Genomic DNA, 18,630 nt, shown 5'->3' on the forward strand with positions numbered 1-18,630 from the left:
AAAGTCCTGCCTAAATAATTCATTCAGTAATATTTATTGCATGTCTTGTTAGGTGCTGTGAATCAATGAAAGGTAAGATATATATTGTCCCATGTCTTATGAAGCTTACACTTTCATGGAGTAGACTAATACAAATAAGAAATTAACAATTATGATAATTGCTATAAAATAAAGAATTCAGATAGAAGAATAATAGAGGAACAGCTACTTAAGATAGGTAGTCAGGGGTCTCCCAGAAAGTGGCATTTTTGCTAGATGTGAAGGACAGAAGGTGCCCTCCATATGAAGAATGCATGCAAAAAGTAGCCAGCGATAGGAAATAAGTTGCACAGGCAAAGGTCCTGATCCCATCCATGTTTTAAATTTATTTATGGTTTTCCTATATATCTTGTGTTATGTAGTCATTTATTTTCTATAATTTTCTTCTTACTGTAGTATGTATAACTTGTTTGCTATATGGTATTATAAGCATAAAAATAATTATATAGTAACTGGTATAGTGATTATAACCATACCTTTAAAAAAGTAACTACTGAACAAAAGCAAGACATTACCGTGTGTGAAATTATATCATTATACATAAAACTCAGTAAGATTAATTGTTAAAAAAGCTAATGTTGCTCATTAATTTCATGATTAGACATGTCAATTAAAAAAAGTTAGGACAAAAGCCATACAACAGGACATGTACCTCCCCAGAAAATCTCATTGTTCTTCAAAACCACTAAACTACAAGCCAGGAAATGTGTATTTTAATCTAATTCCTGGTATTAGGATAATGTCTCAGAATAACCAAATGATGCCATTATGATACAGTACAATAGAGATTTAGAACTACTGAAGGAGAATAAAAAAGACCTATCCTTAAAACAGAGTACAAATGAGATTATAAAAACCTTACTTTACCGGAGGAGGTATGATGCAGCAGCGGTGATACTATTTTTAAACAATTAAAAAAATTTTCAGATAATTATAGATTGACATATAGTTGTAAGAATCAATAGAGAGATCCCATGTACCCTGTACTCAGTTCTCCCAGTAGTAAAATCTTGCAGAGCTATGATATAATATTATAATCCAGATACTGACATTGACACAATAAAGGTACAGAATGTTTCCATCATTGCAAGGGTCCCTTGTGTTGGGTTTTTGTAGCTACTCTGCCTTCTATCTCATACCCTTTTCCTAACTCCTGACAACTGTTAGTATGTTCTCCATTTCTACAGTTTTTTTCTTTTCAAGAATTTTATGTAAATGGAATCACACAGTATGCAGTCTCTTGAGATTGGCTTTTTACATTGATTGTAATCCATCTAGGAATTCTCATTCCTCTTTATTGTTATTAGTAGTCTATGGTGTGGTGGTAGTTTCTTAAGGCAGCCGTAACAAAGTACTGCATACTTGTTGGCTTAAAAAATGAATTTATTCTCTCCTAGTTCCAGAGGCCAAAAGTCTCAAATGTGGTGTTGGCAGGCTGGTTTCTTCTGATGGCTCTGAGGGAAACTTAGATCCATACCTCCCTCCTGACTTCTCTACTGGCTGGCAAACTTGGGCTTTCCTGGTTTATAGAAGCATCACTTCAATCTCTGCCTCCACCTTCGTACAATGTTCTGGGTGTTCTTCTTAGTATCTGGTTTCTTCTTCTTACAAGGACACGAGCCATAGACATTAAAGGCCAGTCCACTCCAGTATGACCTCATCTTCATTAATTACATCTGCAACAACCCCATCCCCAAATTAAGGTCACGTTCTGAGGTTCTTGGTGATAGGATGAACATGTCTTCTTAGAGGACACGGTTTAGCCCATAACAGTATGGATAATTTGTCTAATCATTCACCCTTTGAAGAACATCTGGTTTGTTTCCAGTTTTTGGCTATTACAAATAAACATGCTTCCAACATTTAGTAAGGGTTTTTGTGTGAACATAAGTTTTAATTTCTCTGGGATAACCTTGAGTGTGATTGCTGGTTTCCTACCAGCAATTTGTGAGTGATCAGTGTCTCTTCTCCTCATCCTTGCTAGGATGTGGAATGGTCACCATATTTTATTTGAGCCATTCTCATAGATGTGTACAGATACCTATTTTTTTTTATATTAAGATTTTATATTTTAGAGCAGCTTAAGTTTCACACCAAAATTGAGGGGAGGGTTCAGAGATTTTCCATACACCCCTGCCCTGACACATGCATATTCTACCCCATTATTAGTATCCTTCACAAGAGTGTTAACATTTACAGTTGATGAACTTACAATGACACATCATTATCACTCAAAGTCCTTAGTTTAAATTACGTTTCATTCTAGGTGGCTCAGTTGGTTAAGTGACTGACTCTCAATTTGGCTCATGTCATGATCTCAGGGTCCTGGGATGAGCCTCATGTTGGGCTCCACGCTCAGCAAGGAGTCTGCTTGAATTTCTCTTTCTCTCCCTCCTGCTGCCCCCACCTCTGCTCATACATGTGCATGCTCATTCTCTCTCAAATAAATCTTTAAAACCTTACATTAAAAAAAATAAAGTATGCTTCACTCTTGTACATTCTGTGAATTTGAGCAATGTGTAATAATGTGTATCCATCATTGTGGTATCATGAAGAGTAATTTTTGCTAAAAATCCTCTGTGCTCTAGTTGTTTATCCTCCAGCCCCATCCTCAACTGTTGTCAACTGCTGATCTTTTCATTATCTCCATAGCTTTGCCTTTTCCACAATGTCATGTATTTAGAATCAGACATGATGCAGCGTTTTCACATTGGTTTCTTTCACTTAATAATATGCAGTTATGTCTCCTCCATGTCTTTTTGTAGTTTGGTAGCCCATTTGAGGACTGAATAATATTCCATTGTCTGAATGAACCACAATTTATCTATTCACCTTCTAAAGGACATCTTGGTTGCTTCCAATTTTGGCAATTATGAATAAAGCTGTTATATAAACATCTGTGTGCAGGCGTTTGTATGGACAAAAGCTTTTAATTCCTTTGACCAAATACTAAGGAGTATGATTGTTTGATCTTATGGTAAGAGTATTTTTATTATTTTTGGTAAGTAATTGCCAAACTATCTTTTAAAGTAGGTGGACCATTTTGTATTCCCACCAGCAATCAATGAGAGGTCCTGTTGCTTCACATCCTTGTCAGCTTTTGATGTTGTCAGTATTCTGGAGTTTGACCATCTCATAAGTCCGTCATGATATCTCATTGGTGTTTTAATTTGCATTTCACTGAAGACATATGATATGGGGCATCTTTTCATGTACTTATTTTACATGAGTATATCTCCTTTGGTAAAATGTCTGTTAGGGTCTTTGACTATTTTTAAATCAGGTTGTTTTTCTTATTGTTGACGTTTAAGAGATCTTTGTATATTTCAGGTAACAGTCCTTTATCAGATGTGTGTTTTTCTCCCAGTGTGTGGCTTATCTTATTGCTCTCTTGACATTGTCTTTCAGAGAGCAAAAGTTTTTAATTTTGGTACAGTCTAGTTCATTGAATATTTCTTTCACAGATTGTACCTAAAAACCTATCACCATACCCAAGGCCATCTAGGTTTTCTCCTATGTATTGTCTAGGAGTTTTGTAGTTTATGTTTTGCATTTAAGTCTGTGATCCCTTTTGAGTTAATGTTTATGAATGGTATAAGTTCTATATTTTTATTCATTTTTTTGATTTGGATGCCCAATTGTGCCAGCTCCATTTGTTGAAATACTAACTTTTTTCTTTTATGTTGATCCTTTTGGAAGACCCCATTTATTATCTGAAGGAAAATAAAGATGAAATAATAGTAATACAGAAATTGTAAATGCCATGAGAAGTCATGTTTAAAAATAGAGCTTTTTTAGGGACCGTGGTTGGCTCAGTCGGTTAAGCATCTTCCTTTGGCTGAGGTCATGATCTCAAGGTACTAGAATCAAGCCCCACATTGGGCTCAGCAGGGAGCCTGGTTCTCCCTCTCCTTCTACCCCACCCATATCACTTGCTCACTCTCTCTCTCTCTCTCAAATAAATAAATAAAATCTTTAAAAAAAAAATAGGGGCACCTGGGTGGCTCAGTGGGTAAGCCTCTGCCTTCGGCTCAGGTCATGATCTCTGGGTCCTGGGATCGATCCCCACATCAGGTTCTCTGCTCAGCAGGGAGCTTGCTTCCCCCCTTTCTCTCTGCCTGCCTCTCTGCCTATTTGTGATCTCTCTCTCTCTGTCAAATAAATATTAAAATAAAAAAATCTTAAAAAAAAGAGCCTTTTCTCTAAACTATATAATATATATGACTTAAAATATTTTAATTTATTATTATTTTTATTGAACTACAGTTGTTATACAATATTATATTAGTTTCATGTGTAAAACATAGTGATTCAACATTTGTATACATTACAAAATGATCACTATATATCTAGTTACTATCTAGTTACTGTCTGGTATATATCTAGTTACTGTCACCAACAAAGTTATCATATTATTGACTATTTCCTATGCTGTACTTTATATCTTTGTGACTTACTCATTTTATAGCCAGAAGTTTATACCTCTTAATTCCCTTTGTGTATTTTGCCCATTCACTTTTCCCTCTCCCCTCTGGCAATCACCAGTTTATGAGTTTGTTTCTGTTTTGTTTTTTAGAGTCTACATATCAGTGAAAACATATGGTATTTGTTTTTCTCTGTCTCATATTTTACTTAGCATAATACCCTCTAGGTCCATCCATATTGTCACAAGTGGCAAGATTTCATTCTTTTTTTTTTCTTTTCTAATGGCCAAGTAATATTTCATAATTTGGATTTATGTTACATATTTAAATATATTTGTGTTTTATATATATGAATAATCTTTATGTACAACACACCATACCACATCATCTTTATTTATTAATAATGGATACTTAGGGGACGCCTGGGTGGCTCAGTTGGTTAATCAGCTGCCTTCAGCTCAGGTCATGATCCCAGCGTCCTGGGATCGAGTCCCGCATCGGGCTCCTTGCTCCGCAGGGAGCCTGCTTCTTCCTCTGACTCTGCCTTCCACTCTGTCTGCCTGTGTTTGCTCTCGCTTGCTCTATCTCTGACAAATAAATAAATAAAATCTTTAAAAATAATAATAATAATAATGGATACTTAGATTGCTTCCATATCTTGAGTGTTGTAAATAATGCTGCAGTGAACATAGGGATGCAAATATCTTTACATGTTAGTGGTTTTGTTTTCTTTGGGTAAATACCCAGGAGTAGAATTGCTGGAATGTCTGGTATTTCTGTTTAAGTTATGCTTTTAATTCTTTCTATAATGGTTTAATCCTTCAGAAAATTTGTTTAGTACTTAATAAAGCTAAAACTAATATATTCACTTCCTTCTTGTAACACAGGCATTTTTTTTTCCTGACTGAATAATACTTCTAACTCTTTAATATTTTTCTCCTAAGTCTATATTCTGTTTGTTACTGGCTACTGCACAATCATAACAGTCCTTCTAGTTCAGCCATTTAAAATGGACCAAAAATAGGTAGCATTTCTCTTAGGGTTTTTATGTTAACTTAAAACAACACCAATTTATTCTCTTATATTTCTGGAATTTAATGTTCGAAATAAATCTTATGGACCTAAAAGCAAGTTGTTGATGGGGTGGATTTCTCTGAAGGCTTTTGGAGGGAGTCTACTTTTTCTGTTTTTCCAGCTTCTAGAGACTTTCCTCATTTTTTGGCTCTTGGCCCCATATCACAGTGCCTTCCCTTTTTTTTTCCTTTTCTATTTATTTATTTATTTATTAGATTTTTTATTTTTATTTATTTGACAGAGAGAGATGACAAGCAGGCAGAGAGGCAGGCAGAGAGAGAGGAGGAAGCAGGCTCCCCGCTGAGCAGAGAGCCCGATGCGGGACTCAATCCCAGGACCCTGGGATCATGACCCGAGCTGAAGGCAGCGGCTCAACCCACTGAGCCACATTGCCTTCTCTAACATCATCCCTTTTACTTCCCTCTTATCAGATCCTTATGCATATTGGGCTCACCTAAATCTTCCTAAAATAACTTCCTCATTCCAACATCCTTAACTTACAAAACTCCCTTTTGTTCTGTAAGATAACATATGCACAGGTTCTGGGGTGAAGGATGTTGTCATCTTTGGCGACCTGCTGTACAGTTGAAGAGATAATAAAATGTATATGTTTCACTCCTGTAAATGTATTTCTTTGAATTTTTTCAGCCGTTCAGTTAGTATTTGCTTTTTTGCAATTTTTGTTCCTTATCTGTCACCCCATATTTTAATTTGGTAGTTTATTTTCATTCTTTTGATTATCATTATTTTATTTTGCATTTTTCCATATTTATGAAATTTATTTACAAAAAGCTAATGGTAGCAGTAATGGTTTTAGAGGGTTAGTATTTTCAAGTATACTTCCCTGTTAATTGGTCCGCATTTGTAAAATCGTTCACCCTCTTTTTGGACTCATCCTGCAGATGTATGTGAATATGTGTTTTTACCATCTTATCCTGTACATTTTGAGTTGTCCCTTATCTTCTTGTCATGTGATTCTTTTGGTAGCTATGTGATGCAAAGAAGGAAACTTCAAGAAGCTTTAGGTTCATAATGGGTGTAATCTTTTCCAGAACCCAGTCCTCATGAATTTATGTTCACAAGAATGGTTGTTTTAAAAAATCAACTTTCTCTGAAGAGATTCACAGAGGAAAAGTATATAAACAGTTTCTTATGAAAAAAGGCTTACTATCTAATATGGAAACCATATGAATTTATCAGGAAATTTGTGTGGATTTAGAACATAGGTAACAGATTTTTGAACGATGGTGACAGAAATGATAATTGCTATTTACTGAATTCTTGCTTTATGGTAGGTACTGTGTTAACAATTTTTAAAGTATTATTTCATTGTATTCAGAACAACCCTGACAATTTGGTATATTATCATTTTTTCCAGTGCTAAAACTGAAGATGGGAAAAACAATACGATTAAGTCATTAAGTTGAATCTGTTCTCATTCAGTATAATTACACTCTTTCCTTATGCCATGATGATTTTACTTGGGAAGTGTTAATGAGCTCTGACAGTATGGTATATCCTTCTTCATTGCTTTTGCTGTGAACTCGACTGGTTAAAGGGTTTGTCTTTTGAACATTGGTAGATTTCTGGTAAAAATAATCTTACTCATTAGTTCTACTTTTCCCAGATTTCACTCAGTTCTCTACATGAGTTATTATTTTGTTAGGATACTCACCTGGAACTCACTGCAGTACAATGAGGAGATTATAGCTTTTCTTACAGCGTTCACTGAGGCTGCATCCTGCTCCATTTGATTGGAATTGAGTTTTCAAAATGTTGATCAACATCATATTTATAAACAAATCTGTCTTAGTGGGCATTCCTTCTGCCTATGATTACTTATTCAATTAATATTGATCCATTTAAGTTCCAGTTTAAGGAGGTAACATTTTCTGATCTTATTCTCTGGTTTTGAAGTTTTCCCCTACTGACGATCTATTGCTGCTTACATATTAATAACCTATTTTCAATGGTACCTAGCGCAGTTTTTTAAGATATTAATAGACCATGTATGACAGTGTTTCCAGAAGGTGTTCCTTGCCACCACTACCTTTTATGGCTTTCATGTGGATGAGTTAGTTTGAAATTCCTTTTAGGGCAGATCTCAGGGAATAGAAGTTCACAATAAGGCAACATGTGGCCTATGTAGTTTTCTAAAGAAGAAATGGGGAATTCAACCGTCAGAACAGTTTTCTCCAACTCTAAAAACAGAACAGAACAGAAAACTGTCAGAACAGTTTTCTCCAACTCTAAAAACATACCCCTTGCAACATAAGCACAGCTTTTTCCCCACGTTGTCACCTTGATTTGATTTCTTTTTCCCAAGGCATAAATCTGAGTTCAACTATATTCCATTTGAGATTCTGCTTCAGTCATATTAATTCACTTTGGGTTCCACACTTCTCAGTGTCAATGTCCGTACTCTGTGAGATAGATGACTTCACTGTAGAGTAAAATGAATGCCATAGATGATATTGTATTTGAAAGCATCCTGAATTTGGTTTTCGCTTCCAAATATGTTCTTCCACTTTGTTGTTTTTGGTTTTCTGTTTTGTTAATGCTAACATTTAGTAACTATTGTGGTGACCCGAAAGCTGTTTAGTTTTATAATTCAAATGATTCTGAAGGATGGTTATAAAGATGAAAATGAAACAGAAGTATAATATGCTGATGTAGTTTACTTTAAAATCTTATTTCTTAAAGAAGTTGAAATAATTTATTCTTAATGTGTTCTCTTTCAGTATTGTGCTTCTACTAAGCCAAAAACAGACACTTGAAGAGCTGAAACAGTCAGTCCAGCAGCTGAAATGCGCTGAGGCAAAGTTTACAGCACAGAAAGAATTACTAGAGCAAAAAGTACAAGAAAATGATGGGAAAGAGCCACCTCCAGTAGTAAATTATGAAGAAGATGCACGATCAGTTACATCTATGGTAAGCCTAAAAGTAATCAAAAGAGAAACTTAAAAGCGTACTGTCTAGGTAATAAGTGGGTACAAAAATTAATTCTTTTGCTATGACAAATTATTAGTCTTGTTAATATGCAGGTCCTATTAAACTTGTCTGTAAATGCAAAGTAGACTTGTCAGTCACCTCAGGTCACCTGGAGAACACTTTCAGGAACCACCTGTAGAGTCAGAGGAAAAAACTCTTCTCTTGCCTTCAAAACTGAATGAAAAACTGCAATATTTTTATTGCTGGGAGACAGCAGGAAGGTAGAGTGTTATTCTTAAGATAGAAGTAATAAGGAGAATATTTTTCATTATTTTCTTCTTAAGAACAGTAGAATCTTATTTATCTGAGATTGATGATATGTTTGTTTGATATTATAAACATGTGATTTTGTTTAAAAATATATTTTTCCTTGTGAATATTCTTCAACTACAATACACACATTCAAATTCACCAACTAGAAATCAGATTCATTATATATAGTTCTATATAGTTTTATTAACTGTTTAAGAATGCCTAGTACGATTATTCTCCCTCCCTCTTCCCTTCCCTTTCTCCCTTCCTCCTTCCTTCCTTCCTTCTATCTTAAGTTGGTGGATCTCACCAAGCAGCACTTTTGCTCTCCAGGGGACATCTGGCAATATCTCCAGTTACTTTTGGTTGTTATAGTTAGTGGGTACTATAATAGGATCTGATATGTAGAGGCCACTGATGATTCTGAGCATCCTGTAATGCACAGGACAGCCCCTGCCTTCACACTCCTAACAAAAAAGTATTCTACCCAAAATATCAGTAGTGCTAAGTTTGAAAAAACCCGAGCTCTGTCCTTGGCTTTTTCTGTGAGTAGCTGAATGTAGTCCATAAATAGAACTATCATAGTTAATGATGCTGTAACTGATATTTTAAGTCATTTTTACCTTATGGAAATAGTACAATTTGATTGTTAAACATATTTATATGTCTCTGTAGGGAAAAAAGGCAGTATTTGAAAATGTGATGAATGTGGAAATGAATATGAAGTGTTTAAATTATTGTGGTTATTGGGGTGCCTGGGTGGCTCAGTGGATTAAGCCTTTGCCTTCGGCTCAGGTCATGATCTCAGGGTCCTGGGATTGAGTCCCACATCGGGCTCTCTGCTTGGCAGGAAGCCTGCTTCCCCTCTCTCTCTGCCTGCCTCTCTGCCTACTTGTGATCTCTCTCTCTCTCTGTGTCAAATAAATAAGTAAAAATCTTTAAAAGTAAAAAAAAGTTATTGTGGTTATTCCCATTTTGTTATTAATTGAATCATACTAATCTGTATATTATATATATATTTTTTAATAATGAAAAAAATTAGATTTAGCCAACTGGACTCAGTTTAGATGATCCCAATTTTGTTGGCAACATCCAAAGCATCATAGTCAGGGACCAGTCAAACACTTGCCTTCTTCTCTCCATCAGGCCTGATCAAGGTGTTGAACTTGGCCACATCAATGAGGTAGAGCTTCTGCACAGCCTGTGTGATCTGGTGCTTGTTGGCCTTGACATCCACAATGAACACAAGTGTGTTGTTGTTGTCTTCTGTTTTCTTCACGGCTGACTCAGTAGTCAGGGGGAACTTAGTGATGGCATAGTGATCAAGCTTGTTTCTCCTGGGGGCGCTCTTGGGCTGCCTTCAGGGACACAGAATCTTGGGTTGTTAGAACATAGGTGATACAGGTGACCTGCAGATCATCTTTTTTTGTGTGACTGTGGATGCCTTTCAGCACCGCTTTCTTGGCCTTCAAAGCCTTTGCTTTGGCTTCGACTTTGGGAGGAGTAGAGGCTTCCTTCTTAGCTTTTGACACCATCTTTGTAAAGGGCATATTGTTATTTGTAAAGGGCATCAACAATTCATTGTTAAATATGAATTATTTCTGTTCTCTCCTTTACTATCGTATCAGATAATAAGGGATTTTCCTATCTGTATCTCGGGCCTTTTCTGGATTCTTGATAACTATCTGGTATATGTATTCTTTCAGAGGAACTTCTGAAATTTTTTCTTTTACTTAGGTTTTTTTTTTTTTTTTTTTAAAGATTTTTTCTTTATTTATCTGACAGAGATCACAAGTAGGCAGAGAGGCAGGCAGAGAGAGAGGAGGAAGCAGGCTACCTGCAGAGCAGAAAGCCTGATGTGGGGCTCGATCCCAGGACCCTGGGATCATGACCCGAGCCGAAGGCAGAGGCTTAACCCACTGAGCCACCCAGGTGCCCCTTTACTTAGGTTTTTAAAACCTTAGCTGATATGTCTTTTGTACCCTGAGTGTAGTTTATAATACTTCCTTATCTCCATGTGGGTGTGGCATTGGTTACTTCATACCTTGATTCAGTGGCAGATAGTTTTAGAACTGGCTATCTAGTTTATTTGAATTAATTCTATGTGCAGATCACCCATATTGGCTTTATTATTATGACAAAACAAGATATGTCACTAGATGATAACATATCCTCATTTGGTAACTATGACTAAAAATTAGACTTTGAAAGTTAAAATGGAACAGTTCATCAGTTCTTATTTCATTAGGAACTTGTGATCATTTGCATTGTTGTCTTTCATAGCATTGAAGAAAAACTTTTTCAATAAATGAATGAATAATGTTTCAGAGAGATTATGTAGTACAGCTTAGGGAACAGATTGCTTTCTGGCACTTTTAAACTTTCTCTTGTTCCCATTTTTACATGATGGTGAATAACACTTCATAAATTTTTAGAGTGATGTCACTTATTTCATTTTATTCAATTTATTTTAAATAGTTGAAATGTTAATTATAAATGTATCTTATGGGGTGCCTGGGTGGTTTAGTAGGTTAAGCCTCTGCCTTCGGCTCAGGTCATGATCTCAGGGTTCTGAGATCGAGTCCTACATCGGGCTCTCTGCTTAGCAGGGAGCCTGCTTCCTCCTCTTTCTCTGCCTGCCTCTCTGCCTACTTGTGATCTCTCTGTCAAAATAAAAAATAAAATAAAATAAAATAAAATAAAATAAATAAATGTATCTTATCTATTCCTTGGGACAATGCCTTTAGTAAGTCTGTAAGGAATTTACAATGGAATGCCACACTATATAGTTTAAAGTAATAAAATAGCATTTTATAAATCAATAGGGCATTCCCCAAATTGATGCCAATTAATGAGATTTTACACTTGTTTATTTTGTTTACATAGTTCAGTAAGAATGAAAGCCTATTAATTTATTGAAATCTAATGAAAATGTGGAGGCAGGTGATATAATCCTCTTCATCAGGAGAAGTCATCCTCGTAATATAGTCTTTTTTAAACCTAGGTCTAATTTTGGTTAAAATACTAAAGGAAAAATGATGAATATTAAGTATTACACAATAATTTTCTATTGTCTGGGCATAATTACTCATTCAAGAAATACTTATTGAGCACCTACTATGTGTCAGGCACATTTCTAGATGATTGAGATACGTGAGTGAATGAAACTAGTTTAAAAAACCCCTCTCTTAGAGATCACAATCTGTGGTGAGTGGCAGTTAATAAATAACTATTCCATTGGAAGATGGTAAATGCCAAGGAATAGAAGCCGAGCAGGGTAGAGGTTGGGACACAATTTAAATCTAAGTCAGGATAAGCATCATTGGGAAATTGACATTTGAACAAAGACTGGTAACAGGGAGCTACTAAATCCCTTCATTTCTGGGGTAAAAGCATTTCGGTCAGAGGATGTACCTGTTGCAAGGGGCCATGGTGAAGGAGCGTGTTGGACTAATTGAAGCATGGTTAAGGAAGTCCGAGTGGAGGGGAAGATGAAACTGTAGGAAATGAGGTTAGAGAAGTATTGGGGAACAGATCTTGGTCTTTGTGGACCATAATTAAGGATTATGGCTCTTCTCTGTGTGAAGTAGAGCCACGGCTTGGAGAGTAGTAGCAGAGGAATGATGTGCTCTGACTTTTTATTTAAATAGATTACTGTGGCAACTATATGGAGAATTACTTGAGGGGAACAAGGATGGAAGAATGAGGTTATTACAGTAACCCACATTATAGAAAATTACAATTTGAGCAACGATGGTCATAGCAGGGGAAGTAACAAGAAGGCTTTTGCTTTTGGATATATTTTGAAGGTTGACCCCAGGGGATTTCCTATGGATTAAAGTAAGGTTTGAGAGAGAATGGTCAAGGATAATTTTAGCATTTTTAGCAGGAGACCTAGGTGAATTAAACTTGTTTTGGGTACCTAGAGCAGCTTTAAAGAGAAAGAGCAAGACTTCAGTTTGTCTTTCTAAAAAAAAAACAAGTCATTGGGACACCTGGGTGGCTCAGTTGGTTAAGCAGCTGCCTTCAGCTCAGGTCATGATCCCAGTGTCCTGGGATCGAGTCCCACATCGGGCTCCTTGCTCAGCAGGGAGCCTGCTTCTCCCTCTGCCTCTGCCTGCCATTCTGTCTGCCTGTGCTCGCTCTCTCCCCCTCTCTCTCTCTGATAAAGAAATAAAATCTTAAAAAAAAAAAAAACAAAAAAAAACCCGAGTCATTGTCAAAACAAGTCATTGTCAACATTTGGTATTTGGGCCACAAGTTCAGGAGTATGATTTGGACTGGAGATAGGAATTTAAGTCATAGGTATCATTGGTATTTAAAATCATTTGACCCTAGGTGGTCACCAGTGAGAGAGAATAGAGAGAAAAAGAGAAACAAGGACTGAACTCTGGGGCACTTCAAGTTAGGTGGTCTAGAAGAAGAGGACTTAGTAGGAGACTATGGAGTGACCAGTGAGTTCGTAGAAAATCAAGAGTTTGGTGTCCTCAAAGTGTTCTGAGGAGAAATGAGTTCCAGAATTTGGGACCTGCTGAGTTAAGACAAAAGAAACCTTTGTATAATTGCTGGAATTTTCTAAACTTTTAATATCCTAAGAGGGTAAATACAGCATGGAATGCAGTGTCTCTGAAAATACTGACCTAATTCCTTTTCAAAGAGTGTGTGGAAGGGACCCCAGTGCAATAGAACATCCTTCGGGAAATACTGAATTAGAAGATAAATCTTTCTTATCTAATTAGGTTGTTTATAGATTAAATGTGCTGATAATTTTGAAGGCATTTTGAGTTGTTTAAATGTTCTATAAACCCAAGGATTATTTTATTTTATTCTTCAATTCTAACTCTGCAGGGCAGAAGAATCTGCCTTTTGGAGCTTATTAAGAAGGTGAACTCTTTTTGTTGGCTGTCCTTGATAATGATGGAAATACCAGAATTTTCTAATCCCTGAGTAACATTGATTTTCCTGCTTTTGAAATTAATTAATTAATTAATTTAAAAGCATCACTTTCCCTCATGTTTGTTTATGGTCGTCTAGTTGTCAGAAGATGAGTTTTCAATCAGTATCTGTTGAGTTGAGGAACTGGACTTCCATTTTACTCCAGAGTAATCTGGTTGTTTTACTTTATATTAGCATGTGCTGAGCACCAAGTGTAATGGTTTTTGTTCGAAGAATCTTTCTTATATGTCAGGTATATCTAGAATTGATGGCTCCTTATAATGAGTTCTTACTTTTTAAATATGGTTAGCTATTCTGTAAGATAATTGCCTTTACTTTGATGTTTCTGAAATTGCACATTTTTAAAGTCTTTTGCTAGACTAATATGCAACATAAATTTATCTTCTCTGCAAATCTTATTAAGTTCTGCTTAGTTGAACAGCACTATCGATAAAACCCTGTTTTGTAATATTTGCAACCAACAGAATAGCTGGTATGGTGACTAAGTATTGTCTGACACTATGAACTCAGTAGTAGTCTGTTTTATAGAAGTGTCTGATGGATTTTCAGTTTTATACTTAAACTCTAAAATGGGCTGATATCAATTGAGATTGACATCATCGAAGCTTTATCTGTTTTCATTATCAGGTACACTTTCTTTCTTTCAATATGTAAGATCGATGTTAATTTGAAGACTTGCTCCTCAAGTACATTGAGAAAAGTACCAGACCAAAAAATCATGAGACTGGAATTGAGCTTTGCCTCTGCTTTGTAATCATAGTCAGGTTCCTTAACCGTTCTGAGTTTTTCCTTTCTGTAAAAAGAAGGAATGATTATATATCTACCTTGCCTGACAAGATTTTTATGACACTGATGTGAGATAATGTGTGTGATATATTATTGAGACACATAAGATTTTATTTCAGTTTTTTCTAATAATATGCCTTAGTTCCCATGTAAATTAATTAGTATTCATTGAGTTAAGTATAGATTGTAGATTTTTCTTCAGGATTATCTTATGTATTTCTTATATATAAAGGTAAAACCTGAATTAATTTCTCTGGATAGGTAGTACATGTACAAATACAGGAGTCTGAAGTGTCCCTTCCTTAGTCTCCCAGTTTCCTACCTCAGAGATAGCCTTCCAGAAGCATTGTATGCAGATAAAAACATAAATGTTCATTATATGCCTTCTGCTCTTATACAAATGATAGTGCATACAACAATATTGTTCTGTACCTTAGTTTTTAACTTAATATGTTTTAGGCATAATTTCGCAATAGTGCATATACAGTTGTTTCCTTTTTTTTTTTTTTTTTAGTTCAGTCAATAAATATTTATTGTCAGGAGTCACGGTCTCACTTTAGATTCGGGGGATATAGTAGTGCACAAAATAAATACAGTTTTTTCTGTCCTCCTGGACCTTTCACTTTTTGTAGGTACAGACAGTTAAATATATGTATTAAATGGCAAATATATTAAATATTAAATATATAGTTATATATATGTCATGTGGTGGTAAGTTCTTAGGAGAGAAATAAATCAAGATGGAAGAAAAAGGGTGATGGGAGGTGTTTTTATAAATAGGGTTGTCAAGTAAGATTTCACGGATCAAGTGACATTTATGCAGAGATCTGAAAGAACTAAGGGAGCAAATGTCGAGACTGCCTGAAATGAGAGTATTCCAGAACACAGTGAGAAAGAAGAAATAAGAGATGGGGTCAGAGAAGTAATGGGCATTTAGATCATACAGTTAGGCAGATTATTGTAGACTTTGATGCTAACTGTTAGGGAAATTAGAAACCACTGAAGATTCTGAGCAAAGGAGTGGCATATTTACATGGTTTTCAACCTTTTATTATAAAGACAGCTTCAGTAAAATCTTTATACTACTACTATGTGTATGAAAGGGGTTTATATGTGAGACACATTTTAGAAGATTTTGTGCAGCTTTATAGGTTTTACTCTCAAAATAGTTTAAAAGTTTTTAAACCTGATTACAATGTAGGTTATAGATGTTAATTATTATATTCACATTGAATTAATGTATCAGTTTTATATAATTTTTTATTTTTTATAAACATATATTTTTATCAGTTTTATAGATAAATTTCTAGCTTTCCTATGGCATGAATTTTATCATGCTGAACTTTCAGTGGTTTTGTAAGTTGTTAAATTATTAAATTATCCTAGGATCTGATACCTAAGTGTATTTACAAGTATTTGTTATGCCCTATGTTTATTTAGTTTATAAATTTCTAACATATAAAACAAAGAAGTTAAGAGATGATTATGGTTAGGTTACAAAAGCTTTGTTACTTTTCCAAATGACTCAAGTCAAGAGTCCCTAACATTACTGATAATCACGGAAATGCTGATCAAAACCAGAATGAGACCCATCAAAAGAACCAGAATGAAATGCCAATCAAAACCTCATGCCTGGGGTGCCTGGGTGGCTCAGTGGGTTAAGCCGCTGCCTTCGGCTCAGGTCATGGTCCTCAGGGTCCTGGGATCGAGTCCTGTATCAGGCTCTCTGCTCAGCGGGGAGCCTTCTTCTTCCCTCTCTCTCTCTCTCTCTCTCTCTGCCTGCCTCTCTACTTGTGATCTCTCTCTGTCAAATAAATAAATAAAATCTTTAAAAAAAGAAAAAAAACCACCTCATGCCTGTTAGAATGGCTATTACTACAAAGACAAGAAACAACAGGTGTTGGTAAGGATGGGGAGGAAAGGGAACCCTTGTGCAAACTGGCGCAGCCACTATGGAAAACAATATTGAGGTTCCTCAAACAATTAAAAATGGAAGTACCATATGATCCAGCAGTTCCACGTCTGGGTATTTGTCTGAAGGAAACAAAATATTAACATGAAAAGATCTCTCTATACCCCCATGTTCATAGCAGCATTGTTTATAATAGCCAAAATATGGAAACAACCTAAGTGTCCATCAGTGGATTAAATATAAAGAGGATGTCACACACACAGACACACACACACACACAGAGGAATATTGTCCCTCGTAAGAGATAATGAAATCTTTCCATTTGTAATGATATGGATAGACCTTGTGGAATTATATGCTAAATGAAATAAGTAAGGCAGAGAAAGATGAATACTATATGCTATCTGTAGAATCTTAAAAAAAAATGAGTTCATTGTTACAGAGAACAGATTGGCAAACAACAGACTGGTAAGGAAGTGGGCACATGTGTGAAGGTGGTCAAAAGGTATAATTTTCCAGTTACAAAATACGTAAATCCTGGGTATGTAGTAGTCAGCATGTTGACTATAGATAGCAATACTCTAGTACATATTTGAAATTTGCTAAGAAAGTAGATCTTAAAAGTTCTCAGTATGGGAAAACAAATTTTGTGACTATGTTTGATGATAGATGTTAACTAGACTTACTGTGATTATTTCATAATATATGCAAATATTGAATCACACCTGAAACTAATATAATGTTTTATCTCAATTATATTTCAATTAAAAAAAAAAGGATTCCTTTTAATATTAATTTTTCTTCGGTTCGAATGAAGTCATTTCATATCATGGGCCAATTAATGGGTGGTGCTGGTGAGGTTCTTCTGCGTTAGGCTATAGTATCTTCTATCTGGAAAAGCACCCTTAAAATTTCAAAGTGTTTTCAAATTATATTTTAACTGTTGTCTGTGTTCATATGCCTATGCAGTGTATATATAGGCCAAATCAAGCATATAGTTAAATAAAAGTAACTTTTTCATTTATATATGTATATATGTGAATATGTATATATGTGTATATACATAGCACAAAGGAAATGAAAAAAGCTACCTTTCATTTTCATTTATGTATGTATGTTCGTATGAATATAAACATGTGTATATATATTTCAAACTAACCCTTTAAATTATGAATTTCTTAATATCTTAGCATAAACTAATGGCCTGGGGTTAATTAGCCCTAAAAGGATATAAAAAGAGAGAATTAGGCGAGAATTAAATATCTAGTATGATTAATAAAAATAAAAGAATTAAACACTCAGATTCATTCAGTCATTTGGAATTCATCAAGTGTTTTATGATTATTTAGTACATGGATATTATGTATGGGGTTTTTTTGGAAGCGTGTGTCAAAGATAAAATAGATTTAGACTTTGCCCATAGACTTTGGTGGGAGAGATGGAGCAGAAGTAATTGATTGATCATTAATGGAAAGTGACTGCTTTTTGACTTTTATAAAATATCCCTGCATTAAAACATTTCAAAAAAATTAGGTGCCTAGAGGTACCTAGATATACACTGAGCAAATGATTATAGAGGTAATGAATAGGTTCAGAATTTCAAAATATCTTTTGGCAGGTTATAATTGATGCCACTCAGTTTTAAAAAATGGTTTAAATGTTAAAGTTGGTTTCTAGCAAATATTTCTCACTTTATAAAGAATTATGGCAGTGATATTTAACAGAGTGACAAAGTCTCAAGTGGTTACAGAGATAATGACTACTGTGTGATTGCAATAGAACCGTCACTATAGAGAGCTCTCCAGCTGCAAGCCAGGCTGCTTGGGTTTGTGTCCCTGCTCCGCCACTTAGTAAATGTGTGATGTTAGGGACTTTTCCCTGTCCTCATTTCCCAATGTCTAAAATGGGAATTACAGTTTTATCTATTCTTGGGTTTATTGTGAGAAATGGTTAAGTTTACACATTCAAAGCACATAGAATAGTCTCTGCCACTCAGCAAATCACTGTTCTTATAATAGCTGGTATTTGATTGTTTGATTATCACAGAAATGATAATCATTTAACATGTGTGCTTATTTCTCTGATAGTTTTTATTCCTTAGTCTTGATATTATTTTTCATTAAACATAAATCTTTTCTTTTAAAAATGTAAGCTGTTAATTTTTAGATGATAAACAATGATAAACATGTTTCGGAC

At 35.2% G+C, this 18,630-nt stretch overlaps 1 protein-coding gene across 7 annotated transcripts in view; it reads left to right on the plus strand.

The window, feature by feature from the left end:
• Nucleotides 1–18,630, plus strand: part of FER (FER tyrosine kinase) — a 470,546-nt gene that overhangs the window by 124,856 nt on the left and 327,060 nt on the right. For 6 of the 7 annotated variants that reach the window (XR_006608698.1, XM_045087150.1, XM_004761299.3 and 3 more), the window contains one exon: nt 8,279–8,468. Coding sequence is in view for 6 of the 7 variants with exons in the window: in XM_045087150.1 (XP_044943085.1) it covers nt 8,279–8,468 (190 nt within the window). In the remaining variant the exon portion in view is untranslated. Of the gene's footprint in view, nt 1–8,278; nt 8,469–8,581; nt 8,890–18,630 lie in introns of those variants that run through there. The other variant, XM_045087152.1, reaches the window with a different exon arrangement.

The sequence above is a fragment of the Mustela putorius genome, unplaced genomic scaffold (assembly GCF_011764305.1).
Source record: "Mustela putorius furo isolate JIRA1106 unplaced genomic scaffold, ASM1176430v1.1 tig00001063_pilon_pilon_pilon, whole genome shotgun sequence".
In the NCBI taxonomy this organism is placed as follows: domain Eukaryota; kingdom Metazoa; phylum Chordata; class Mammalia; order Carnivora; family Mustelidae; genus Mustela; species Mustela putorius.